Source organism: Lepidochelys olivacea (genome assembly GCF_965140295.1).
Source record: "Lepidochelys olivacea isolate rLepOli2 genome assembly, chromosome: 8".
Classification (NCBI taxonomy): Eukaryota; Metazoa; Chordata; order Testudines; family Cheloniidae; genus Lepidochelys; species Lepidochelys olivacea.
Window position 1 is genome coordinate 44,777,694 of NC_140418.1, and position 26,011 is coordinate 44,803,704.

Consider the following 26,011-nt stretch of genomic DNA (forward strand, 5'->3'; position numbering starts at 1 on the left):
TGTCACATCTTTGTGTTCCTATTGCCATAATCTCCCACTAGATACTTTTCTCCCTTCCAGCTGTCTTTGTTTTTCATTTCTCAGATCTGATTCCCCTTGAGTTATTTCCTGACAATGTTTTTAACCTCAGAAGGGACCTCTTGAGTGATTTGTTTCTTCTGGAGCGTAGGCCACATCCCTCCTAGTTGCTGTCATTTGGGGCGGGGGTCTGTCACAGCTCTGTTTGCTCTTCCCTAGTCATTCATGGATGTGCTAAATAAGAGCAGACAGAGTCCCAACCAAGGAGCACTTCACTGGAGTATGGGTGGGTCTCAGTGCGTGTGTCAGAGAGAGTGAATTTGAAGGATATTCTGAGACAAGCATTGGTGTCCACCCATCTGTTCCCAGCCATCCCCTCCCCCCAAAAGCAGGGTTGCAACTCAATGAGGTTCAGACTAAGGCGGTGGCAATATTCGGTATGAAGTGTCTTTATGCTAATGCTGGAAGCTTAAAACTTCAACTGAGTCAGCTGAAATACTTGGCTTGGTAAAAGAAGGTGAGTGGTGTTAGTATTTCATGCCATTGGGTGACCCTGACTCCCGGCTGTGTGAGAGAGCTAGGTTAGGCTGCTTGAGAGGATGAGCTGTGCTATATAAAAAGCAGCCATACATGGTATGGAAAGATTGCTCCATACTGGAGATGACCAAGGTCTATTGCTTTAAAAATCCCAGGGGCCAGAACATAAGAACGGCCATATTGCATCAGACCAAAGATCCATCTAGCCCATTATCCTGTCTTCCAACAGTGGCCAATGTTAGGTGCCTCAGAGGGAATGAACAGAGCAGGTAATCATCAAGTGATCCGTTCCCTGTCGCCTATTTCCAGTTTCTGGCAAACAGAGGCTAGGGACACCATCCCTGCCCATCCTGGCTAATAGCCATTGATGGACCTATCCTCCATTAACTTATCTAGTTCTTTTTTGAACCCTTTTATAGTCTTGGCCTTTACAACATTCTCTGGCAAGGAGTTTCACAGGTTGACTGTGTTGTGTGAAAAAATACTTCCTTTGGTTTGTTTTTAAACCTGCTGCCTATTAATTTCAGAAGGACACAACTGGTGCACTGCAGGTTTCCCAGGTGTGGTGGCACCAAGGGGCCAGCTTGGCTGGTGTGCCTCATGCAGCCCCATTGCCCTCAGGGGAGCTGCGTTGATGTGCACCAGCTAAAACTGCTCTAAGGGTCCAAATATGTTAAGAGATGAGGGAAATCACAAAACTGGGCCTGCTCCTGCTGCCTTTGACATGGATGGGAGCAGAACAAGCCTTGTGCTACTACCGCACTCGGTCCTCTTCTGTTAGGTGCTACAAGTGCAATCTCAGCTGGGCAAGGTTTTGCAAAGCAATTTGGTACCCTGTCTGCCTGCTTTTTAGACCCCCATATTTGTGCCTGCCTGGACAGGTGGTGAGCTCTGTGGGGAGGCTAGCTAAGACACTGTAATAGAGGTGCAGAGAGTTTGCAGAAGCACAGGAAAACCAGTAAAATCTACGGGCCTGACTCATGGGTGCTGTGGAGGTGCCGAAGGCTCATAAAGCTGGTTTAATTGGCTACCTGGGCATTCCCCTCTGTGCAGGAGGAAAACCCAATGTGCAGAGAACCCATGTAGCAGCTCACTCAGGTGCCCTCTTGCAGCCCCCCTCCCCTGTGACATGCTAAAGTGGGTGTGACCAAAGCAGCGCATTCCTCCAGCTATTCCTGGCTACTGAGTGGCCCCTGGAGGATGTGGACAGTGGGGAGCAGGTTAGGAGAGGCTTGAGGTTGCTCTAAGAGTGGGGCCAAACTAGCACCTTGCTAGCCCCAGCAGCAGGATACTGCCCCTTTGCTCTTTGCCAGAAACAGCTGTCCTAGTGGTAGGAAGCCAGCAGGCTGCCTGGGTGCGGGACCCCACGTTCCCAAGGGTCGTGGAAATGGGGAAAGCATCGCAATTAAGTGGATTTATTGCCATGACTCTTCAGACAATGATAGTGAAAATCATCCCAGTGCGGCCTTGCCAAAGACTGAAGCCACGAAAGGGGAAGCTTGAGTGCAGTAAATCGTCAGGGCTGACTGGTATTGGCTGAGGGTCAGAAGGGAATGATGTGTGAAGATAAGAATATTCACTGTGGGGCTTGATCCTGAAATGCGCTGAGCTGGGGAGAGCTCTCACCTTTTTCTAAGGCCCAGGATCCAGGGAGACTACACTGAGGGCCTTATATGCTCCCCACCTGCTTGGGGTCCCGGAGGAAATTACTGGGGAGACCCTGGTAATGCAGCTGATTCAGAGGCTCTTTCTCTCAGGTTTGGCTACAGGAGGGCCCTGAGGAGGATCAGGCTCCCTGAGTGCGGCTGGACAGGAGAGCAAACATAGGGACACTGCAGAAGGGGAACCTGGCAGAGTGCATAGAAGTTGTCATAGAATATCAGGGTTGGAAGGGACCTCAGGAAGTCATCTAGTCCAACCCCCTGCTCAAAGCAGGGCCAATCCCCAATTTTTGCCCCAGATCCCAAAATGGCCCCCTCAAGGGTTGAACTCACAACCTTGGGTTTAGCAAATGATGCTTGTCCCCGTGCAGGAGAGTGCAAGGAATAGGACGTGACTCCCCCACCACCCCCCGCCCCAGCTTTGCAAAGGGCTGCTCCAGGATGTGAAGTTCAAAAAGATGCTGGGTGGGGCTTGTTCACGGCTTGCAGAAGGGCAGAGCAATGCCAGGCTAGCCAAAAGAGGGCTTTGCTAATACACTAGGGGAGCAAATAAATTAGAGTAAGTATTGAGAAGGGGAAGGAAAATGTTGGAGCTAGGAAACTGCTTTTTAAAATCTCACTATGTAAACTTGTTTGGCCCATTAGGCAGTAAAGGAAACCCTTCTGATAATTAGTGATCGCTGCAGAGCAGAGAGGGAATGCTTTGCAGAATATGCCAGTGAGTCCAAGTCACCTGCAACCTAGACTAACAGGGAAATTAACGGCTAACTATTTGAACAAGCATGGGGAAAAGCCAGTGTGGATCCAATCTTCAAGTCAGGAAAAGGAGAGCAGGCCTGCCAATTACCAGCTGGTAAGTTCAACTTCTTTCCATAGCAAAATGTTGGACCAGATATTAAGAGAAAAAAGATCTATAGAGATGGAAGGGATATTGAAACCAAGAGCAATAAGCAGCAGGGGGGATTTCAAGCAATGAATCCTCAGAATGCCGGTATAGCGCTTTGTTTAGAGACGTCCGATACCCCAGGTAGACTGCAGCAGGCTGTACTTATATGGTATGAAAGGGAGAGAGAGAGTTCTCACTGCTCAAAGAAACTGCAGTAGAGGCCTGCTGGTAACAACTGTGTCTAAACTGTAGTAGCTGGCATGAGTCGGACCCTAGCACAGAGAGAACCAAAAGGTAGAAACGGCAGCACGTGGGGCTGGGAGGTGGTTCTTAGTAGGGTGCTGCAGGGATCAGTGTTAGGGCTGGTTTTATGAATGAGCTGGACTAGCAGGAAATGACCCTGAAATTTGCAGTGATACTGTACTGGCAGGCCGTGTGAAAACCAGCTGCTGTTAGAATGGCACACAGGCCATTTTAAACAAAGACTTGATCTGGAAAATGCAACTCTAATGCATCTTGGGCAAACTAAGTCCCGCCTATTTCATGGGAGTGAGCCATGGGGAAAGTGTAATGCCAAAAAAAGAGTGGGGGACTTGAGTGGGCAGACAGACAGGTTTGTATCTGACACGGCTGGAAAGCACCAGTGAGAATAGGCACTGTCTATATGACTGTGATGGAACAGAGAGGAGATGGTCCCTCACTGCTCCACTGAAACAGCAGCAGGAATCCTGGGACAGGTTTAGGGCCCTGGCTGCTACAGCTCCTGTGTGCCACTCCAGTGGGACATGGGGGTCTGAAGGCAAGTCGGGGCTTCCCCCAGTGCAGGGCCAGCTATGGACCTTTGCTCTCCCCTCTCATCCCCCAGCCTAGGGGTATGTGAGGAGCAAGAAGGGATGTGGTGGTCAGAATGCTCTGAGCTCAGGCAGGTTTGATCTGCACAGCAGCCCACAGCTAGCTGAGAGAGACTGCATAAATCGGAGCTGTGGGGAGACAGATTAAACTCACTGGCACCCACATGTACCTTCCTGGGTGTCTGTCCTGCTGTGTATGGATCCCTCCAAACAAGTATATAGGCAAGTTAGTGCAGAGGGCAGCAGATCTGAATCAAGTGCCTTAGCATGGAAGGATAAAAATAGCACTGAATGTTTTGTAATAAAACCTCTCTCTACCATTTCTAAATATAGGCTGTCTGTGAAATATTTGGCCTATCCAGAATACATGGCAAGTCCATCCTCAACTGGACAGTGCTCAGCACTGGCTGCTGGAGCCCTGATTCAAACAAGAGCCATCTTAATTTTCCCTAAATAATCCCTAAATCTGCCTGCCAGAAACTGGGACTAGATGACTGGGGATGGATCACTCAGTAAATTGTCCTGTTCTGTTCACTCCCTCAATATTGGAAGACAGGATACTAGGCTAGATGCACCTCTGGTCTGAGCCGCTACGGCTGTTCTTATATTTGCCTTGAAGTCTGAAAAGTGTATTTTACTTACACTGTTATATGGAAAAGCTCCCTCTGGGGCTCTGCCCACATTAAAACATGAGGGGAGAGGATAGCCCAATGCCAAGACCAATGGTGCAATCTTGATGCTGTTGAAGTCAGTTTTGAGTTCAACAGAGTCAGGATTTCTCCATCAGCATGGAGAATGGCTGCTGCAGAAAGTTCTGGGCATGTGAAAACGGGGAGCTCTGTGGAAACTTTTGCAACTGTAACTCTAGTGGGAGCAAAGGAGTGCAAACCATTGAAATAGACTGATTGGAAAAGGCAGCAGAGCACTGAGTTGGGGGAGTTCGCTAATAACACTAGAAGGCAGAAGGGGAAGTGCCTGGCAAGGCATGTTAACGAAATAGACTGGATTTTTCAGCTCTATTGCTGGTCTCTGAATTGATGGGATCCTCTGAGGATAGGAATGGAGAAGCTGTCAGAGGTGGCTCCAGAGGGCATCTGGCCAGTGTAAGTGAACTAGGATGCATGAGTACCTTGGAACAGGGACAGAACTGGGCTCAGCTTTGATAGACTTTTAAGAAAAAGAAATGGTGCCTGTCCCAAGACAGGTTGCAAAGACGGCTGGGTGGGGAGAAAATGGAGGCTTGGAAAAGACTCGATTGAGATACTGAACATCGTGAAGGGAAATTTAGAAGCTCGACTGGTCCCTCTGCTCATTCTGCCTCACATAGCAGGAAAAACCCCTGGTTCTTGCATAAATGGTGTTAAATTCAGAGCAAAGAAAAGCTCTGTTCACACAGTTTCTGAATTCACTGCCTGTATGTCAGAGTCTAGAATCTGTGAGTTTATGTACAAGGAGCTAAAATAAATGTAATCAAGTCTCATGCTTCAGGGCATCAATTTAGCTTCTGCCATGGCCAGGCAGCAGTTCTCACCATGTGTGGCACTGACAATTAGCCAGGTGCTGTGTGAGAGGAGTTGTCTTCCCCTGAAATCCCCAGTGTTGCTTTAATGACAGAGGGTGGATCCCAGACTTGGCAGCCCACTGGCCAGCTCTGGTCCAGTGGGAGTTGGAAAGACTGGAGAGCGCTTGGCATCCCATGGTCAGCAGAGGTAACTGTCCCACCCTGCTCCAGCCATTGGGGGTGGCTCTGCCCTGCTGCCCACCAGGCCACTCCCGATAGCCGCAGTGCTTCGCCCAGGTCGCAGGGTCTCCTGTCCCATTAACATATTCCCTAACTAGGCTCAGATAAAGCCCTGGGCCCTCCTTGTGGGACAGACAAGGGTGTCTCCCTCAGCACCCTCTGTGGTGCGGGGCTGTACGCTGCCCTGTGTCTGACCTCCTGGTTCTGGGGCTGGAAGTGGCTGCTGCCCCCTCCTCACAATCCATAGAAGAATCTGGGGCCACCTCCCGCACCCATGCCGAGAGCCAGGGCGGGCAGTGGGGCAGAGGGAATCAGAGCCTGGAGACTACCCTGTATGTTCGCCCCCCGGTCCAGCTATTGGGTGCAACCCCCTGAGAAGCTGGGGACTCTGCGGGGTGGGCTAGGAAGGGCAGGTGGGTGAGGGGCACAACCATCTCCAGCCAACCTTGGAGCAGCTGCACCGCCCTTTCCAAAAGCAAAGACCCCGGGAGTGAGCCCTGGTGAATGAGAGCCTCCGATACAAGAAACCGGGGCTCCCCACCTTGTAACTTGAGAAACAGCCAGGGACTGGGGGAGGCTGAGGACCCTGACCCCCTCGCAGTGATACCCCATGAGAGGCTGGGGTTGCCATGACCCTGGGATAGGCCAGAGGCAGCCTGGCTCTGGCTGAGTCAATAGGACTAAAGCAGAGCAACCATACCATGCTCTGCTGCCAGCACCCTGCTCTGCCAGCCTGTGGAGGGAGGAGAGCCCTGTCAGCCGCATGGCAAGGACAGCACTCCCCTCCAGCGCTCTGCCCTCATTGCTGTTGGTGCTAAACGTGGGCGATCCAGCCTGGGGCGATGGACGGCCTGCAGCACTGATGCTCAGATGGCTGGGTATGTGCTGGGGTGATTCACTCTGCCCTGGAACCTCTCTCTTTTGCTGCTGAAAGTGGAGCAGGCAGAGCCAGGTCCACGGCACGTGGGAGTCCGTGTTGATCTGTCAAAGGCAGTGGAGTGGTGTTGATTTGCACCAGTTGAGGATCAGGCGCAGCGCTGCTGTTTCCTGTGGCTGACGCCAAACCTCCCTGAGATGTTCACTCCCAGGAATGGCCTGTTGCTGGGCTCCTTGCTGCCCTGGGACCAGCCGGTGACCTGTCAGTTCCTGGCTTTTCCCTTCCTGTCCTGATGGGTCTTGCCAAGCTCTAGGCAGCCGGTGTCAGGAACCACAGTTGACAGGCAGAGCAGAGTCTGGCGGAGCCTTGGTGGTTGTGAGGCTTGGTGCTCTTGGGCAGAAGAGTGCCTGGAGGCTGAGAGAAGCCCTTGGCTGTGCGGTAAGCTGTCTGGGGTGAGGGCACCAGGGAGCAGAGAGCTTGTAACACTTATTATCCTCTATTAGTACTGCAGTAGCGCCTGATAGCTCCAGTCCTGACCCAGAGGGTTACTGAAAAGCTCATTCGGTTGGGGTCCCATTGGGTCCCACCTTCATCACTTCTCCTCTCCCTTTTGGACCAGAGCCCTCTTGGCCGATCACTGTGCCTGCAGTTTTCTTCTGCTTGTCATTGCACTGTAATGAGGGCATGCAGTGTCCCTGGGTCCGCAGCACTGCAGCGTGAGCTGCACTGGAGTCCTTGCCTGTCTAGCACCCTCCCCTGGGCCTTGGGAGCAGTGTTCCCTCTAATTTTTCCCACCCATGTGTGGAATGAATTTTGTGATGTGCACCAGTGTGGAGGTGATGTGTGACACATAACAAAATTCATGTGGTGGGGCCGAGGAGTTCCAAGTGTGGGAGGGGGCTCAGGGCTAGGGCAGAGGGTTGGGATTCAGGGGTGTGAGGGCTCCAGCTTGGGGTGGGGCCCGGAGTGAGGGACTCAGAGCTGAGGCAGAGGGTTGCGGTACAGGGCTGTGAGGACTCCGTCTGGGGGTATGGGCTCTGGGGTGGGGCCGGGGGTGAGGGACTCAGGGCTGGGGTAGAGGGTTGTATTCAGGGGTTGAGGGCTGCAGCTGGGGGTGCAGGCTCTGGGGTGGGGCTGGGGATGAGGAGTTTGGGGTGCACCTGGCCTGGGGGGGGAAGTTGCCTCTTCCCACCACGGCAGCTCTGGGACTGGGGCTGCAGGATATGTGCCCCTCCCTTGGCCCCTGGAGGTCCGGCTGGGGTTAGGTTCAGAGTGGGGTGCCCCAGCCGCGGCAGGTCTGGGCCGGGGCTGGGTTTGGGAAGGGTGCCCTGTGACAGGTCTGGGCTGGGCCGCTGCGGCTGAATCTGGGCACAGCCACCCGGGTTCACACCGCACTGCCCCGGCTACAGTTGGGTCCGGGCCACGAAACACCACCCTGGCCATGGCTGGATCCGGGCCGCGCCACCCCAGCCACATTTGGACCAGGGTAGGGCCACCCCAGCTGTGGCAGGTCCAGGCTGTGGCATAGTTGGGGCTGGAGTGCCACCCCAGCCATGGCAGGTTGGGGGTCGGGCTGGGTTTAGGCCCAGGGAAGGGCGCCCCTCCCCCAGCCACGGCGGGTCCCTGGGAGGGTTCCCTGAGCACCTGCATGGTGCTAAATAGGCTGCTGTGTGGCAGCACGGCCATGCAGCTTACAGGGAACTTAGCTTGGGAGCTGCGTGCCTTCCCTCTCAGGCTCCCTGGAGCGAGGAGAGGCCATCCAGGCATGGGTGGAACTGCAGGGAGCTGGGAGGGAATGGGCCTCATGCATGGCATTGTGTGGGGGCGGGGTGGGGGGGGAATGCATGTCGGTCTTGTTTGCTGGGAAAGGGCAGGAATGCGCACAGGGCATCTCCTGCAGAAGGGCCCGTGGTCCTGAGTCTCTGGGAAGCCGGGAATTGGGCCTAGCTTGCCGGTGGCTGGCTGTGTCAGAGGGCACCATGGGGTGCAGATTGCTGGGGTGGGTATTTTCCTGGGCAGGGCTGGGTCAGCCTCACATACTGCTGCTCCAGGCCCAGAGGCGGTTCGGGGAGTGCAGGTAGACTTCCCTGCAGCATCCCCACAGGGACAGGGACTGGCCTCCAGAGCCATATGGGGGTGCCTGGCGCAGGGAGGGAGTGGGGCCATATCCCAGGGTGGGAGCAAGTGGCCTGGCTCAGTCCTTTGTTTCTAGCCACTGTGGGGTCTTGGCGGCGTTCCCCACACTGGGTGCCTGCAGAGCGGCTGGGCTAGTGGGAACGCTGATGAGGTTGGAAGAGCCTGGGTTGTCCTCACTCTGAGTGCTTCACAGCCTGGTGTCTCTGCTAGGTCAGCCTGGACGGGAGTACGCCGGGGACGTCAGTGCTGAAGGTATCAAGGGGGAGGCGCCGCCCAGACCCGCAAGCCAGCAGGTGAGTCCAAGAGATGCGCCGCTTTGCTGAGGTGCTGCCAGAGCTCGGCCAGAGTGGGGTGGCCAGGGGAGCTCCTGGAAGGACCCAGGGCAGATCGTCTTGGAGCTGTGCAGCTGACCTGAGACTTGCTCATTGCTAAACAGCTGGGAGTCAGGTTGTCTGCTTTGATCAGCTGAGAACCAGGGCCTGGTGAAGAAATCTAGCAGGAACCAAAGGCCTTTGGGTGCAGCTTGCAGGGTCAGTGCTTTAAAGGCCTCCCTGGGCACCATCCAGCCCTGCCCCAGGCAGCTCAGTGACACATAAGCCCTTCACAGTAACCTCTCCTATGGCACCATGCTTCCCCTCCAGACCAGCCAAGGGCTTCCTGAGAAGAGCCCGGTGGCCAAGGCAGTGCAACCCGATCTCCTCACCCTGGCTCCCCTGGAGAAGGAGAGCAGCCTGCAGGCAGAGCTCCTCCGCGTCAGAGCCAAGAACCAGCAGCTCCTGGAGCAGAAGGCGAAGGTGGTAGGGGAGCTGTGGGAACTGAAGACTCTGATGGAGGAAGCTGGTTTCTCATATCTCTCTCCCATCAGGTAGGACAGGCCGATGCAATTTGGGCATGAGAGCCTGGGGTCACGAGAGCATGTGAGGGCATCAGGCTGCAGAGCAAGGAGGGAGTACAGACTCTGTGTTACCCTCACACTTTAGGGCACTTCACAGTTACCCTTCTGTGGGCTCAAGGCATAACCTAGCTAATTTTGGCACCCCCACCCTTACCCATTTCCTAGGGCTCCCGGCAAAAGGCACCTGCCTATAACCATTTCCTAGAGCTCAGGGCCTAATCTTCTGTGGGTTTGTGCGGCCTGTTGCCAGTGAAAGAGCATTACACAGGAATAGCCTTAACCTCTATTTATTAACAGTCACCAAAACAGAGTGCACATGCTAAGCATACAATGCTCACCACTCCCAATAAGGCAGACAAACTTTTCCTGGTGGCCAGTCAGGATCAGGTCATCCGGGGACTCCTACACCCTGCCAATCACACTGTGCAGAAGCTGGAGTGTGGCAGCTCTGATCTTGGGCTGTGTCTTGGGGTTAGGTTCGAGAGAACTTCTGTTTGGACCCCAGTTTATATAGTTACATTTGAGTCCTGCTTAGCTCTGCCTTAACCAATCATTTTAAACTGAAGTCCCACAGAATAGTGTTTTCCACCCATCCTAGCCCATTACAAAACAATCAGACCCCACCACCTTAGTTGATTTAAATTTTGTAAAATTAGTTATGCAACAGACAGAAACAATCAAAGAACCAGATAGGGAACCTACAGATAAACAATAGAGAAGTGGGGACTGTAAAGTCAAACAATAAAGAAATAGAGATTTCACAATCACAGCTGTTGATAAGTGATTCCTTGCCAGGCAAAATGCATCAAACAAAGTTTTCTTAAGATCTGTTTCTTCGTCTGGTGATGGTGGGTACTATTAGGATAGGAGCCTCCTTAACAGCCCTTCACATTGTTTTTATATAATTTAGATAGAATGTGAGGATGTGACTCTCTGCTTCCTAGCTCATGGCTGCTACTCTCCTAATGTGGCTGCTGCTGCTGCTTACTGTAGAAGAAGGCCTCAGACCTTACAATCCTCCCCTTAATGACACTTTTACCAAAGCCATCATTACTATTACAGGAGTCCAGCACTCAGACCTGTTGAGCTTGATCTTGCCTCCTGGGTATAATTAACAAGGGCCTTATTTGACTTTGTATGCCAGCTTCCTGTATTCTCTGAACAGTTCTCTTCATCCAGCAAGCCAAAGCTGTTATGCTCACTATTCAAGCCAACTGGATTCCAATGATCACCACGATGGGGTGAACCACTATATTTAGCATACCAGTTGCAGTAGGCAACCACCCTAACAGTGTTTCCCAGCAAGAGTGGTCTCCTGCATCTACAATAGTTTTCTGCTCCTGGATGACTTTTGTATTATCATGCAGTACTTCAATACATATTTGCTTTCCTGTCTGCACAACATGTTGTAGATGTGAATATAACATAGGATGGGCCAACAATTTCCTTAACATGGTCTTATTCATGGCCATATGAACCTCAATTCTAAGGTTACAGGTGTTACATTGTGATACAACTGTGGTTTAAACTTTAAGTAGTTTACAGTCCACAGGGAAACATAGTATTCAAAATCACAACTTACAATTTTTGTAATAGTGCAAAAACATCTATTAACTAAATAAGTCATAAAATACAATTCCTTATACTATACGACTACCGTTGCACAGTGATTCCTAACACAAACACATCCCCTTCCTGCATATATAACACTGACTTTTGTTCAATGAATATATCAAATGTACATCTTTGGGTCCCTTTTGGTTTGAGCATAAAAACATTGATCTCTTTTTTTGTAAATTTTGATCCTCACGCACACATCCCAAATTTTCATGGGCCACACACTGAAACATGTCAATGGTTTTCCATTGTTGATGTTCTTTATATGCCCAGGAATGATGATCAGCGGAATACATAACCAAATTTTTTTGCTAGCGGGACTCCTAGGGGTACAACTGGATATATATCAGTAGTTAGACCGCTGGATATATATCAGTAGTTAGACAGGGGTGTTCTTTTACTACATATGGTCATAGAACCATTTGGTCTCTATTCAGTGTAAAGTTTACCAATTTGCACTATGCCATTAATTGTCTTTCCCATCCTGTAACATTTTTCTAACAACAACTTTATTTCCAAAAGCAAATTTCCTTGCTTGCCTTCCTGAATCATTTGGACAACCAATTGCTGACTTATTCCTTGGGCCTGTGTACAGGCTAATGCTAAGGACACATTTCCTTGAATTGTTCCTGTCAAGGCTGGTTCCCCACTCCGGCACTTCGAGTGCAGAAGGTGAGGGCCCTGACAGACTCTAAAAATTAATACTGGCCACTCCAGGCTTGTATTAAACCCCAAGGTTACAGCTTTTCTCTGACCTTGGATTGGTAGATGCTGCCACCACCCAAGTGCAAAACCCATGCTGCCCAGAGGATTCAGAGGGCCTGGGCCAAAGCAATTTCGGGGGGCCCCTTCCATAAAAAAAAGTTAGTTTTTGCCACCCCAAGCGGCGAAGAAAAAAAAAAGAAAAACCCAAGTCGTGCCGCCGAAGAAAGAAGAGGACAGGAGGACCTGCCGCCGCATTGCCGCAGAAGGCTGAAGCGGAGTGATTGAGCTGCCGCCGAAGTGCCGCTGCTGAGGAAGAGAGGTACTGAAAGACCCGCCGCTGAATTGTCACCGAAATTGCCCCCACCCTGTCTGCGGGGCCCAGGGCCTGGGGCAAATTGCCCCACTTGCCCCCCCCCCCATATGGGCAGCCCTGGCAAAACCCCTTTGAGAACCCAGGAAGGCGCACTTGGGAATTCCTTTTTGTGGGGTACCCTCGAGTCCTTTCACCCCCAGCCCAGGGAAGAGCTGGGGAAGAAGAAGGAAAAAAAAGGAAATCAGCTGTTGCCACCAGCTAATTAAACAACATGTGCACAGACCTCTTAAGACACAAAAATCCAATCCTGTTCTTAAAAAAGGTAAATTTTATTAATAAAAAAAAGAATAATATACATCTGGGAATTTAGGCTTTTGCTAGATTTAAAAAAAAAAAACAACTCCAAGGATTAAGCATCAAGAATCGCTTTCTTGAGGTCCAGCTTAAAGGTTAAAAGCAAAACAAAAGCACCTGGGGTTAGCACAGAGGAATCCATAAGCCATAAAGAAATAAAAGGGAGAAACCTAACTGTGTCTTCCTAGACCAGGGGTGGGCAAACTTTTTGGCCCTACGGCCACATTGGGTACAGAAATTGTATGGAGGGCCAGGTAGGGAAGGCCCCCGCCCCCAGCCCAGCCCCCCAGAACTCCCACCCCCATCCAACCCCCCCTGCTCCCCACCCCTGACTGTCCCCTGGGACTCCTACATCCTATCCAAACACCCCTGCTCTCTGCCCCTTGACCATCCCCCCCAGGACCCCTCCATCCAATCTCCCCTGCTCCCTACCCCCTGACTGCCCCTCTGGGGCCCCCCGCCCCATGTTACCTGTGGGGTAGGGGAAAGGGGGGCTCAGTCCTCTCCCAGTGCATTTCCCCTGCTCGTTTGGCTGCTCTCCCTGGCAGTCAGGCAGGGCTTGCTCCCTGTCTCGGCTTGGCTGCTGGGGACAGGGGCCAAGCATGCTGGAGGTGGAGGCGGGCCCTGGTTTGCTCTACCCCTGTTCCTGGCAGCAGGGCCCAGGCCCCTTGACCTCCCCCCCCGGAACTCTCCCTGACCGTGCTGCCCTGGAGTATGAGGTCTGGCTGCGCTACAGCCCTGCCGCCCAGCTGGAGCTGCAGCCATGCTGCCCAGGTGCTGGAGGAACTATGATTACAAGGGAGGGAAGGAAGCAGAGGGGAGGGGCCGGGGCTAGCCTCCACCCCGCTCACCACGCTGTCTGGGGGCCAGAGGGAAGGGTCCTGTGGGCTGGTTGTGGCCGGGGGGCCGTAGTTTGCCCCCTCCTCTGTCCTAGACATTTCCTGATCCATTTACATATCTGGGGTTTTAGATTAATAGTTTCTAGGTATGATACGGATGATTTTTCATACCTGGCCTAAGCTTCTCACAGTATAATTGCTCCCTGTCTGCCTCTCTGGGAGAACAACCATAGACAGAAAAAGGGGAGTCTTGTTTCAATTTTAAAAAGTTCTAGCCTTCCCATCGCTCTTCTGCCTAGGTGCCCACTCACTTCCTTTTACCTATGCATCGCAGTGAGACTTTTTAACCCTTTACAGGTAGAGCAATTAGAGAACAGCTACAAAGAGGGATTTACAGCTGCTGGCTGGGTGTTGATAAAAGGGAGCTCCCCCCACTTCATTTATCACAGTTCCCATAGCCTCTGCTAAAAGTAATAAATCCTTTTTACCTTGCTGTTGCCATACTGGCCGTATTTTAGAAAATAATTGTTGCCCCATTCCTAATTTTGATAAGGATGCACTGGTGGGATTTCCATTGTTTGCCAATACCTCTAGGTTAGTAGCATCCAGTATTCTAACTCCTAATCCAGTTCCACCCAAAGCAGTTTCCAATACACCCCTTAGGAGCCTTTTCTTTAGGCTTGCTACCCCTCCTGGCTGCCAAGCATATCCAATAACCTTCAGGAAAAGGAGGACTTGTGGCACCTTAGAGACTAACCAATTTATTTGAGCATAAGCTTTCGTGAGCTGCAGCTCCTTTTCTTTTTGCAGACTAACACGGCTGTTACTCTGAAACCAATAACCTTCAGTAGTTCACACTGAGGTAGTAGTAGGGCAGCTATACTTTCACTGGGCCTTTATTGTACTGCCCCTTGTACTAGTCATGGAAGATGTTATAATGCCCTCTTCTTGTCCAGCATGGCCACAGTTATCCTGTGCTTACACTGGCGTGGTGTGTTCTGGTTCAGTGAAATAAGCCAAGTGAAATAAGCTACACAGCTCCTTATCCTTGGATAACTGCACCCGTGTTAGAGGGGTTTCACTGCTTTAACTAGGGGATGTCTGTGACGATGTGACGCAGAAGGGAGGGGAGAGTGTTGACCTGGGAATGTGCCCTGGGGATGGGAGACCTGAGAGCCTGTAACCTGAGCCGGGAGGGGAAGGTAACACCTCTGCCCAGGAATGTGAACAGAGGCTGCAGAAGGGAGCCTGCTGGGGGGGTTTAGTTTTCAGTTTGGGGCTGGGTGGAGGAATGCAGGGAACCCCAGGGCTGGGGTCTAAGCTCCCTGTCCCCCTGAAGGACTTGACTGAGGGGTCCTGGTTGTACCCACAAGCTCTGTTTTGGACTGTGTTCCTGTTGTCCTTGGATAACTGCGCCCATGTTAGAGGGGTTTCACTGCTTTAACTAGGGGATGTCTACACTGCAATTAGACACCCCAGGCTGGCCCATGCCAGCTGATGCAGGTGAAGGGGCTGGGGCGAAGGGGCTATTTAATTGCAGTGTAGACATTTGGACTTGGGCTGGAGCCTGGGCTCTAGGACCCAGCGAGGTGGGAAGGTCTAGGAGCTTGGACTGCAGCCTGAGCCTCTACACCACAATTAAACTGCCCCTTAGCCTGAATCAGCAGGCACGGGCCAGCCATGGGTGTCTGACTGCAGTGTAGACATCCCCTATGTCAGCGAAACCTCCCCCTTCCCTGACTTAGCTATGGGCTAAAGCTTTCCAAACATGGCATGGCCTAAATCACAGAACTGCAGAGGGCATTCTGGGTCACAGAACCTACAGGGGCCTGGTAGAGCATGTCCCGGGTCACAGAAACCTCCAGGGACTTGGCAGAGAGTGTCCTGCAATGTCCAGCTGACAACCGTAGAGCCCTGGCCAGCTGGGGAGGGAGGTGGGGATGAATCACAATTAGATGGGAGGATCTGTGGGCAGGGGAGACACAGGGTGCTGGCAGGGCAATATGGGCTGAGGCCCAGGGCAGTGGCTGCAGAGAAGAGGGCGATGTGAACGTCTGCACAGCGCATCTCTCTTCCGGTACCTGCGGGCCTGGGCCATAGTTTGCACTACAGCCTCCTGATCCTGAAGAAGTTTCCAGAGGGCGTGGGCCTCTCTCCTGGCTCCGGCCCGGTGGTGCTCCACCTCTCGCTGCCAGTGGAGAAAGGAAGTGGTTCCATGCACTGCGCCACCCCTCTGTGTGGCAACCTCTCTCTCCTGCCTAGCACGTCCCCGTGGCAAAAGGCATGTGGGGGCAGAGGTGGGCTGGGGCTGGTCTGCACCCAAAAGCCAGCTGTGCTGCTGGGAGGAGGGTGGGGCCCTCAGTGGAGTGCGGAGCGGCCAGAGTCTGTGCCTGGGGGGCATCCTGGGGAGGGATTCCAGCTGCTCCCTGTCGGGCACCATGTGGCTCCCCTTCATTACTATCTGTATTGTGCTAGTACCTAGGAGCTCAGTGGTGGCCCAGGCCATGGTTCTGGCACTGTCCAGACACAGACAGAGTCAGTGTCTGCCCCTTGGAGCGGCCAAGCTACATATCAGACAGGAGACACGAGCTGGACACAGACTGGGGAGAACCAGGAGCCAGTGAGACAAAACTGGGCAGTGGGCTCCGCTCATCACTGGCCTGGCTAGTCGACTCTTTGCAGGGGTCACGGCAGTATGGATCCTGAAGGGAGGGTTCGAAAGCAGCTGGGGGGGGGGGATTTTGCAGGTGGTCGGGGGGAAGCATCTCCCAGGCGAGGGGCAGCACAGATGTAACACGTGGGCGATGGCGGCTGGCGCCCTGGGCACAGCAGAGCTGGGAGGCGATGGTTTGCTGCTGACTGGGATGATGGGGTGGCTGGGGAGAGGCTGCGAAAAGGAGGACCATGGTTTGTGTGTGATGGAGACGGGGGAACCAATGGAGAGATGTGAATAGAATGGGGATATGGTCGGGTGCCAGGCCAGGCAACGATCATTGCAGGGGCATTGGGAATGGCCAGGAGTCCTGCCAGCCACTTGGCCTGGCGTGCAGCTGCCCAGTGCCCCTCCCAACACAGCATGGAGGGCAATCAATGGTCTGGAGAGAACAGGGCAAGAGGAACTCTCCAGCCCTCTCTGGGCTGGGGGATCTGTGGAGAGGAGACATGGGGAGCTGCTCTGGGATTGGGTCATTTCAGGCTCCCCATGCTGACGGTAGCCCCTGTGTCCCCTGCAGGAAAGCCCTGCTGAGTCTGTGCCTGGAGACCGCAGAGCTGAAGGAGAGGCTGGGGGAAGCCCCGTTGTCAGAGGGTTGGGAGGACGAGGCGGAGACCAGGGAGGCCCTGCATACCCAGAGCAAGAAGCTGCAGAGTTCAGAGACAGTCGTCACCCTCCTCAAGGACCAGCTGGTGCCGAACTGCCTGGAGGGAGAGAGCAAGTTTCCGTCCCAGCTCATCACCGGCATGGCCACGGAGATCGACCAGCTCCGGGCAGAGATGGGGGTGGCACCTGGGAAGCGCCCAGCCCTGGAGGGGCAGCTCCAGGAGGACCCAGCAAAGAGGCCCTGCCCTGGGTCCCAGGTGGTGGAATTGGGACCACCCCAAGCCCACAGGGGCATAAGCCAGGTAACTCCCTTGGCTTAAGGGGCTGGGAGTGGGAGAGGGTTCAGCCCTCAGCAAGGAGCCTCACCCTGGCCAGCAGGGGGCAGCCTTCTCTGGTTGCCTGTTGGCTTCCCATGCCACGAGAGGGATGGAGCCAGCCCTGGGTGCCCCTGAACTAGAAGCCATTGCAGTAAAAGGGAACCTCATGCCACCTTCCCTGGCCAGCTGGGCTGGGGGAAAGGGAGGGCAATACGAGCACCTGGGGCAGCCCAGGCTCCTTCCCAGTGATCAGAATGACGCAGCAGAGCTGCCTTCACTCCCCCTGGCTTGCAGAGCTCAAACCTGCCACAGAGCCTGCTCCCCGTCTGCACCTGCCAGGGCAGCCGGCTTTTCAGGAGAGGCTGCCCACGTGGGCCATCTCTCTGCCCTGTCCCCTCTGTCTGTCTGCCGCCTCTATGCCCCATGCCCTGTGTCTGTCTGCCGCCTCTGTGCCCTGTCCTCAGTCTGTGTGTTTGTCTGCCTCCTCTGTGCCCCCTCCCCTGTCCGTGTGTCTGTCTGCTGCCTCTGTGCCCTGTCCCCTGTCTGTCTGTGCACTCTGTTCTTCTGTCTCATTGCCAGTGACTCTGCCCCCAGCTTTGGCTCCGGACCCCAAGCTCTCACCGGGCGGGTGAGGGGAGGCAATGGGTCCTGGGTGCCTGTACTGTGTTTGGGGCTGCCCCCCGCCCCATTGCAGCCTGAGGGAATGGGTGGGGCAGGAAGGCGATGGAGGGAAAGGCCAGGGGTTAGTTAGGTGACTCACACACTCATTGTTCCAGCTGCATCAGCGGAGGGGGCTGGCCAGCGGCTGTGTCACTGCTTCCTTCCTTCCCAGCAGATGGAGGGCAGCCCTGCGGGCAGCTGGCAACGGTTGGTGGAGCCCGGGGTAGGGCCGTCGGGGCAGCTGGTTGAGTGCCGGCAGCGCAACCAGGAGCTGCAGGACAAGCTGGCCGTGTCAGAGGCCACAGTGCGGGCCCAGGCGGAGCAGCTGAAGCAGTACAGGACCCTGCTCAGTGAGTCGGTCTCACGCCAGGTGCTGGCGGGTGGGGTGGGGGAGAGCTGCACTGGGGTCCCCTCTCCCTCTGCACCGGGGACAGTCAGGGTCCTGTCCTTCCTGCATCCCAGGGAGCTGGGCTGAGGCCAGGCGGGCGAGAAAATCCAGAACCACAGACAAAGTCTGGAACGGAGCTGTGTGGAGCGGCAGTCGCCTGTACTGGGGCCAAGGGAGAACAAGTGGGGCCCTTGGTCTGTGGGACTCCACTACAGTTATCTATCCCTGGGCTGGGGCCCTGCTATGCTGGGCGCTGCACAAACACCGAACAGACGCAGCCCCTGCCCCAGGTAGGAGGCAGCGTGTTCCCAGCAGGCAGCAGAGCCCCTATGGGGTCCTAGGCCCACTGGACTCACGCCAGAGGCCAAGGCTGCCATGTTGGCTCTTTGCCCCAGCAGGCGAGCCCTCGGTGCAGCAGGACAACAAGCAGGTGCAGGTGGACCTCCAGGATCTGGGCTACGAGACGTGTGGGAGGAGTGAAAATGAGGCCGACCGGGAGGAGACCCCCAGCCCTGGTAAGGAGCAAGTGGGGAGGGGGCAGGGCTGGGGGGAGATGGCAGCCTTTGGGCCCAGTCCCTGGAGCTCTGCCCCCGGTGCCGTCCCGTGCCCAGCAGCCCACCGGCACAGGCACCCTCACCACTTGGTTACCGGCAGTTTGTTTTAAAACAAGCTGCTCATCTTGTGGGACCTACAGAAAATCTCTCTGGTGCTCTGCAGTGTCAGTGATGTTACCCAGCCCTAAGCCCAGTGCTGCCCGGGGCTCCCTGGTGCCAGGCAGTCCCTCCGCCGGAGGCCTGTGTGTGGCTCTCCTGCTCTCACAAATCCCTCTGGCCCATCTCTCCATGGGGCTTAGACCCCCAGCAGCAGGGGCTGGGCACCCTGAGACCTCAGGCCTTCCTTTCCCTCCCCAGAGTGCGAGGAACCGGATGTGTTCAGCAAGGCCGGCCTGATGGAGGAGCTGAGCCGGCTGGGGCCGCGGGAGGGCCTGTGCTGGGGCCAGTCGGAAGACGTTGCTGTTCTGCAACAGCATGTGCGGGAGCTCAAGGTGCAGCTGCAGAACTCAAACAAGGCACTCCAGAGGCTGCAGCACCGCACCCGCTCCTTCTCCAGCACCAGTGACTACGCCTCGGGTGCCGAGCGGCTCCGCAAGCTGGTGCCCAGCGCCACCGACGAGGACGAGGGCTGGCAGTCTGATGGTGTTGGGGCCGTCTGCCCCCCTGCGCTCCAGGCCAGCAGAGATCTCAAATGGCTCGTCCACAGGGTGTCCCTGTTGGAGGCTCAGCTGCCTGGGCCCCGGGCAGGAGGGGTGCTGCCTGAGGAGCTGCGCTCTGCCATCTGGCCAGGGTAGGGAGTAGATAGACTCCAGAGCAGGTGGAGGGGGACAGGCCTGCCGGGCCAGACCCTCAGCTGCAGGGAGCTGGCCATGGCTTCCAGGAAGTGATGCTGAGTTACAGCAGCTGAGACTTTGGCCATGTGGGCCATGCACCCAGGGCAGGTGTCAGTTAACTCTGGCATCCTCCCCTCCAGCAGGCAGCGGGTGAAAGGCCCAGAAAGGGGAGGCACAACCTGGCACGGACTCAGCATGGCTAGAACCATTGGGGCGGTGAGAGCATCTCCGGGCGATGGGCTCTGCTCTCCACAGCCATGCCCGGAGCGAGTGCCCTCGGGCAGCCGCTGAGGGATCCTTCAGAACCTGCACCCCCGCCCGGGCCTGTGTCTCAGGGTTAGGGACCTCAGGGCCTGGCCCTTTGCCAGCAGGAGGCTGAGTGTCAGGGCGGGCAGGGCACTGTTCTCGGCCTTGCTTTGCCTGCCTTTGCTGCACAGGCCAGAGGCTGTGGAGACTTCAGCTGTCTGGAGATGAGGCCGGCGCCTCTTCTGACAGCTTGCTTGCCCTGAGGAGAGACGGTCTGAGAGCAGCTACGCTGGGGTGCCGTCCCTCCCCCCGCCCTCTCTGCCCAGCTAACTTCCCCCTCTGGCTGGCTAACTCTCCTGCCCTCTCCCCTGGCAGGAAATATGACTCGCTGATCCAGGCCCAGGCACGGGAGCTCTCTCACCTGCGCCAGAAGATGCGGGAGGGGCGCAGCGTGTGTCACCTGCTCTCCCAGCACCTCAGGGACACCGTCAAATCCTTCGAGGAGCTTCTCCGAGGCACCGACATCGACTACCACATGGGCCAGAGCTTTCGGGAGCACTTGGCCCAAGGTGGCCAGCTGGCCGAGAGGCTGAGCAGCAAGCTGAGCAGCAGTGCGTGGCTGAGTAGCATGCCGATTTGGGGGCTCCGCTAGCTGGCGGAACTCACTGCCACTAGATCTCATTTGAGGCCAGGAGCTTAGGAGGATTCCCCAAAGGATGAATGTTTATATGGAGAGAGAACAGCCACAGCTACAGGGCTAATCTTAATACCACATGAGAGGGGACATGGGCCTGCCTACCTTGGGGAATGACCGGGCTTGGAAGGAAAGTCCCTCAAGGGCCTGTTATCCCATAATTGCCCACTGCAGCAACTAGTGTGTCCCATGGTCGGAGACTGCGCTAGCCCCATCTGCCCTCCTCCGGCAATTGCTGTCTTCATGGTTGGCCGACAACAGCATTTCCCTGCATGTGCCAGGGAAGGTCCCTTTGTATCTCTCCAGCGCCCCACCCATGTCAGGGTGTTGCTGGGCAGAGCCGGAGGGTGAGGCCTGAGATGCTGAGAGTTGGCTGGGGGCCAGGGTCCCACAGATGGGGGGTTACCCCCTGGCATGGAGAGCGCTGCCCTGGTCCAGTGTAGCTGCATGGCCACTCCTCCGAGGATGGCTGGCCTGGAGCGCAGGGGGCAGAAGGCCCCAACACCGTCAGACTGCCAGCCCTTGTCCTCGTCGGTGGTGCTGGGCGGAGTGGGGCATGGTCTCTCGGTGTCACAGAGGGAGGGTGCTGTGCTCTGGCATGGGGGCCCAAGGGGAGCTGGTGCTGTGCCGCCCTCCACCCCTGACAAGAACCCTCTGGCTTTGCTTTCAGGGAATCGCTCTGACGTGGAGGATAAAACTGGACATGAATTCGTGGCGCTCAGGTAGCCACATGGGTGATTCCAGGGAGCCCTGGAATGTCTGCTCTGGCAGGGTGCCTGCCACACTGCATGGGGCTCAGGCTGCCTTGCAGAGCAAAGGGCACCGGCCTCTCCTTCGCTGACTGGCTGCTGGCAAAGGGGAGTCTGAGGGCCTCCCGGGGCTCTCCAGCTGTGCAGGGCTGCCCCTCCTCTACTAGCCCCGTAAGACTGAGCAGATAGGCCGGTGGAGCCCATTCCCAGCCCAAGGGAGACATTGGCTAGTGGCCCGTACGCTAATACCTGCAAAGCTGTCTCCTTTGCGCCCCTATGTGCATGGGCCTGGCCATGCCCAGGACCCTGGGACAGGGCATCTGAAGACTTTCACTTCAGGGTGCGGGGGCCTCTAGTGAGGAACACCCTCATGAGAGCAGGAAGGGGCCCATGTGGGCGGATGGCCCAGATACTTGAGAGTGAGTGGGAAGCCGGGTGTGCTGAAGACAAGGCCATAAGACCCTGTAGAGAGAGGGGGCAGGGGAATGCACAGGCTCAGGGCACTATGCGAGGCCACCCCTACTATGGGGCATGTGCACTGTAAGCACGTGTAGATGCGGGGCTGACGTGTGCTCACTCCCAGGCTGAGCAAGGAGCTCCGGGAGAAGGAGAGGATGATTGAGACCCTTCAGGCCAAGCTCCAGGAGCGCTGCGAGACCCCATCCAGCAGCCGTGCCCTCTCTGAGTCACCCCGCTCCAACAGCAGCACCTCCTTCCTGTCTGACGGCCCAGAGGCCTGCTCCGACGGGGATGCCACCAGCGAGTACAGCCAGCTCCAGGGGGGTCGCAGCGAGCGGCCGTCCCGGCGCCTCACAGGTAAAGTTGGGCGATTCTGTATCCCATGGACTGTGCCCGGGTAGGGGCTGACAGAATGGGGAGACTGCCCCGAGCCCTCTGTGCACTCTCAGGGCTGACCAAGGCATGCAACAGGAACTGGTCTCTAGTGTCCTGAGCCTGGTCCCTTCCCCACAGTGTCTCAGGGCTCACCTCCAGGCCACAGGCGATGAGTCTTTGATTCTGGCAGCCCCATGACGCTTCCATCCCAGCTAGTCCATCTGCCGCTGGCTTCTGCAAAATAAAACAACACCCCGCAGCACACTAGCCCTTCCCCACCACGGCCAGTGGGTCTCACAGGATCCAGGCTTGTGCAGGGCCGCTGAGAGCAACGGGGGTACCTGGGGTACCCCACAGCTGCCTCCCAATTGGCTGGGCCTCTTGGCTAATGTCACAGCCACGCCCCACTGGGCACAGCTGAGCCCTCTTCACTCCTCCCCTGCACCCCCTGAGAGGGACTGATCCTGGGGAAGGAACTAGAACCCTTCCTGAGGCTGTATGTACGTAGCAAGAGCGCACGGGCATTGTCTTACTGCCAGCCCAAGGGAGCCATGGGCAGGTGTGTGGCCCTTGAAGGCTGATGGCACTTACTGGGGTTTTTCCCTCACTCTGCCCCAATCCCTGCATATCATTCTCTGGGTTATCTGTTACTTACGCTCTCAGATGTTCCCTCTAGGGGGGTTTCTGTGCTTCTGGGCAGGACTTACGCTTGGCTCAGGCCAGGTCTATGCTACAGACATTGTCGGTATAAATACATGGATTCTTCACGCCTCTGCGCAGCGTCGTGATACTGACCTTAGCCTCCCATGTAGACAGCGCAGTGTCTCCCACCGACACAGCTACCGCCTCTTGGGGAGGTGGATTAGCTATGCTGACGGGAGAGCGCGCTCTCCCGCGTAATCACGACAGTGACACAGCTGCATCGCCTCACTCATAATGACCCTTCCAGCTCCTCCCTCTGAAGCATCTTAAGGTGCTGTCAGACGTCTGTGAATTCTCGGGATGCTGCCAGCTTGGAATCGAGGCTGTTTGAAGTTGTTCCCTGGCTGCCTCTGGCCCTGGAGTCCCCTGCCACTCAACCACGTTATCCTATAAAATACTGTTTTTCTCCCCTGGGTGGTTGTGTGAAGAGCTGCCCCCAAACACCAGGGAAGCTGGCTGGGAGGGAAGGGAGGTGGCACTTGTCTTCAGTGGCTTCTGGACCTGGCGATGATTAATTGACTGCCAATTAACACGAGGTACTTAACATCTTGGGGGAGCCACCAAACTTCGCAGGCTGGCTAGAGCTGTGGGAGGAACCCCTGTAGCCTTTACAAATGTGCTAAATAGCTTGAGTGAACTGATTACCAGTGCACTCCAGCTTTGAGAGCCCAGCCTGGCCTCCATCATGCAGCAGGACACAGAGTGGACAGAGAGCGGGACACAGAAAGCCTGGAGAGCTGGCTCTCTCCATGGTAGTTTTGTCTGGTTCTCAGAATTTCAGGGGTTACTGGTATCGCTAGGAGAGGGAGCATGCTGGACAGGCTGGGTTGTCGGCAGTTGCAAAGCCAGCGAAGGGGATGGAGGAGATCCTGGGGCTTGTCTACGTGGCACGGCAAAGCAGGCCAGAGGGTTTGTGACTTTTAAAAGGTGTTGCACTCCGACTGCCCTGCCTAGACCCTGCTGGTGTGCTCCAAAAGGTACCTAGTGTGCGTTAAAGGGGCCTCTGGCTGTGTGCACTAGGCACCTTTTGGAACACACCAGCAGGGGCTGTGCAGGGCAGCTAGAGGGCTTCACAAGCCACACCCCAATGGTGCACTTGGCTGGTGGCACCTAGATGGCCCATCCCCTGGGAGTAGCTGCTGGGACACTGATTACCCACAGCTGCCTCCCAATTGCCTGGGCCTCTTGACAGCCACGCCCCATTAGGCATAGCTGAGTCCTCTTCCCCCCTCCCCTGCGAAAGGGACTGTGCTCTGCGTACCAGTGGGGATGTCCAGGCTGCAGATGCGCGCAGCTGGCCCATGGGGCTCAGGCTGTGGGGCTGTAAAATGGAAACCCCGCAAGTGGGGAGGAATCTGGGGCCCACCCTACCCACACTCAGACATCTACACTGCAGTGTTAGAGGCCCGCAGCCTGAGTCGGTCAACAGGGGCCTGCTGTGGGGGGTTCGTAGCCGAAGCACCGGCCCCTTTTCCATAGCCAGGCTTGGGGTGGGGGGAAGCCCTATAGATCAGAGATACACACCGCGGAGAGGTGTACTGCTGTGTGGTCTCCTTTTTGCATATTATGAAACTGAGGCACGGAGGGCCTGATTTGGACTTTAGTGTGACTCTAAAGTGGCTCTGCTGGAGCTAGGGGGCTTGCTGTAGGTTTACACCAGTGTAACTGGGATCAGGATCCGGCCCAGAGATTCTGAGCAGCCTGCCCAGTGTCACCAGGAAGCCGCTGCAGGATTCCACGCAGAACCTCTCTCGGCGCGGTGCCCAGGCTGTCCAATGTGCCCTGCTCCCTGTGGCCAGCAAGCGGGTGTCTATGAGGCAGGCTCTCGCCATGCGTGTGCATCTCCCATCTGTGCTGGGGTGCCGTAGGAATTCGGGGAAATACCCCACTTCCCCAGCCCATTCAGATTCGGGTCAGCAAGGGGCTGTTCTATGGAGAGTGCAGAGACGCCGGCTGGCTGGCCCGGGGGCTGTGTTATGTCCGGTCTCCCCCCTCTGCACCTGCTTTAGAGAGCTTGGGTCACGCGCTTCCTCCCCAGGGCGAGGGTCCCGTCAAGGCGCTATGCCTGCCTTGGCTGCAGTGGCTATTGCCCCAGCCACTAGGGATGCAGCTGGGCGCTGGTGCGTGAGCCTGCACTGTGGCGTCGGCTCTCTGACATGACCCTTTCTCTTTCACCTGTGGGTCTCTAGACGTCACTCACCCTGCTGCTCTGGCATCCAGCCCATCCCCTGCCGCTGCACCCCACCAGGCTCCAGCAGAGTCCATCAGAGGCTTCCCCACCGGGCCATCTTCACAGCACCATCCCATGGACGGCAGCCAGACACGCACAGGTACGGGCCACCCCAGGGCTTCAGCAGGGATAATGGCTTTGCGGGCGGGGTTAGCAGAGCTCAGAGGCCAGTCCTGGAGGGGCTGTCCCAAGGGGTGGAAGCTGCTCCCCTCCAACCACCTTTCGTTTACAGAGGGGTGAAAGCTGGCTCCACCATGGCTGGCTCCTTGGCATCGTTGGCCCACCATGAGTGGAGAATTTTAACTTGGTGGCATCTTACTGGGGGTTCCCCTGCTGCCGTGCCCTTCTCAGGGCTGGGGTGTAACAGCGCTGGAAGGCATGGAGGCAGGGAGCCAGGCTGTGGGAGTGTCTGTGGGTGAGAACGTGCCTTGCAGATGGTTGGGGGCACGGACAGAGTGGCCGGGGGCTGGTTACCCTGAGAGGTGATCATGGCTCTAGCCCAGTCTGGCTGTAACTGGCTCCCTGGCCAGGCTCTGCCTGGCGCAGGTGGCTCTTGTTGCCCCATTTGCTAGCAGGCTGCCGTCTGCAGCAGGAACTGGGGTAGGGGCTTAGCTGGAGCCCACGGCGGGAGCAGATACCAGCTGTGGTTTGCACCTTGGCTGGACAAGCAGGAGTTTGCGTCTGTGGGATTTCTGCGCGGCTGTTCAGAAGCAGGTTCCAACCCTGGATGGACTGGGCCTGGCCCGTTGCTGGGGAAAAGCACTAGGGGATTGCTAGGTGGGTGCAGAGAGTGTGAGCGCTGCAGGGCTCTGTCAGAGCTGGCGTCCCTGCCAGGCCGCCCCATGCCAAGGTGTGAACCTGCGGGAGTGCTGGTGGCAGTGTGGGACCGATGGGGGGACGTGTGATGAGGGACGGCTTCAGTTTAGCTTAGGGCCATGTTCCCTCTCGGGCAGGGGTCACAGCCGATTGGCCCCCGGGATAAGAGCTCCATTTCCTGCAGGGCAGCTGCTCGGATTTACCTGGGCACCAGGGCCAGCCCTGATGGCCGCAGGCGG

The 26,011-nt window shown here is 56.0% G+C and overlaps 1 protein-coding gene across 1 annotated transcript in view; it reads left to right on the forward strand.

Annotated features, from left to right (window-relative positions):
- Positions 1 to 1,535: 1,535 nt before the first annotated feature.
- Positions 1,536 to 26,011, forward strand: part of LOC311525677 (myomegalin-like) — a gene marked incomplete at its 5' end in the record, with an annotated part of 43,886 nt that continues 19,410 nt past the window's right edge. The window contains 12 exons of the mRNA XM_084637983.1: positions 1,536 to 1,653; positions 2,998 to 3,069; positions 8,918 to 9,000; positions 9,349 to 9,572; positions 16,664 to 17,051; positions 17,899 to 18,076; positions 18,513 to 18,629; positions 19,026 to 19,458; positions 20,123 to 20,358; positions 21,112 to 21,163; positions 21,774 to 22,006; positions 24,916 to 25,056. Coding sequence (XP_084494109.1) covers positions 1,536 to 1,653; positions 2,998 to 3,069; positions 8,918 to 9,000; positions 9,349 to 9,572; positions 16,664 to 17,051; positions 17,899 to 18,076; positions 18,513 to 18,629; positions 19,026 to 19,458; positions 20,123 to 20,358; positions 21,112 to 21,163; positions 21,774 to 22,006; positions 24,916 to 25,056 — 2,275 coding nt within the window. The remainder of the gene's footprint in view (positions 1,654 to 2,997; positions 3,070 to 8,917; positions 9,001 to 9,348; positions 9,573 to 16,663; positions 17,052 to 17,898; positions 18,077 to 18,512; positions 18,630 to 19,025; positions 19,459 to 20,122; positions 20,359 to 21,111; positions 21,164 to 21,773; positions 22,007 to 24,915; positions 25,057 to 26,011) is intronic.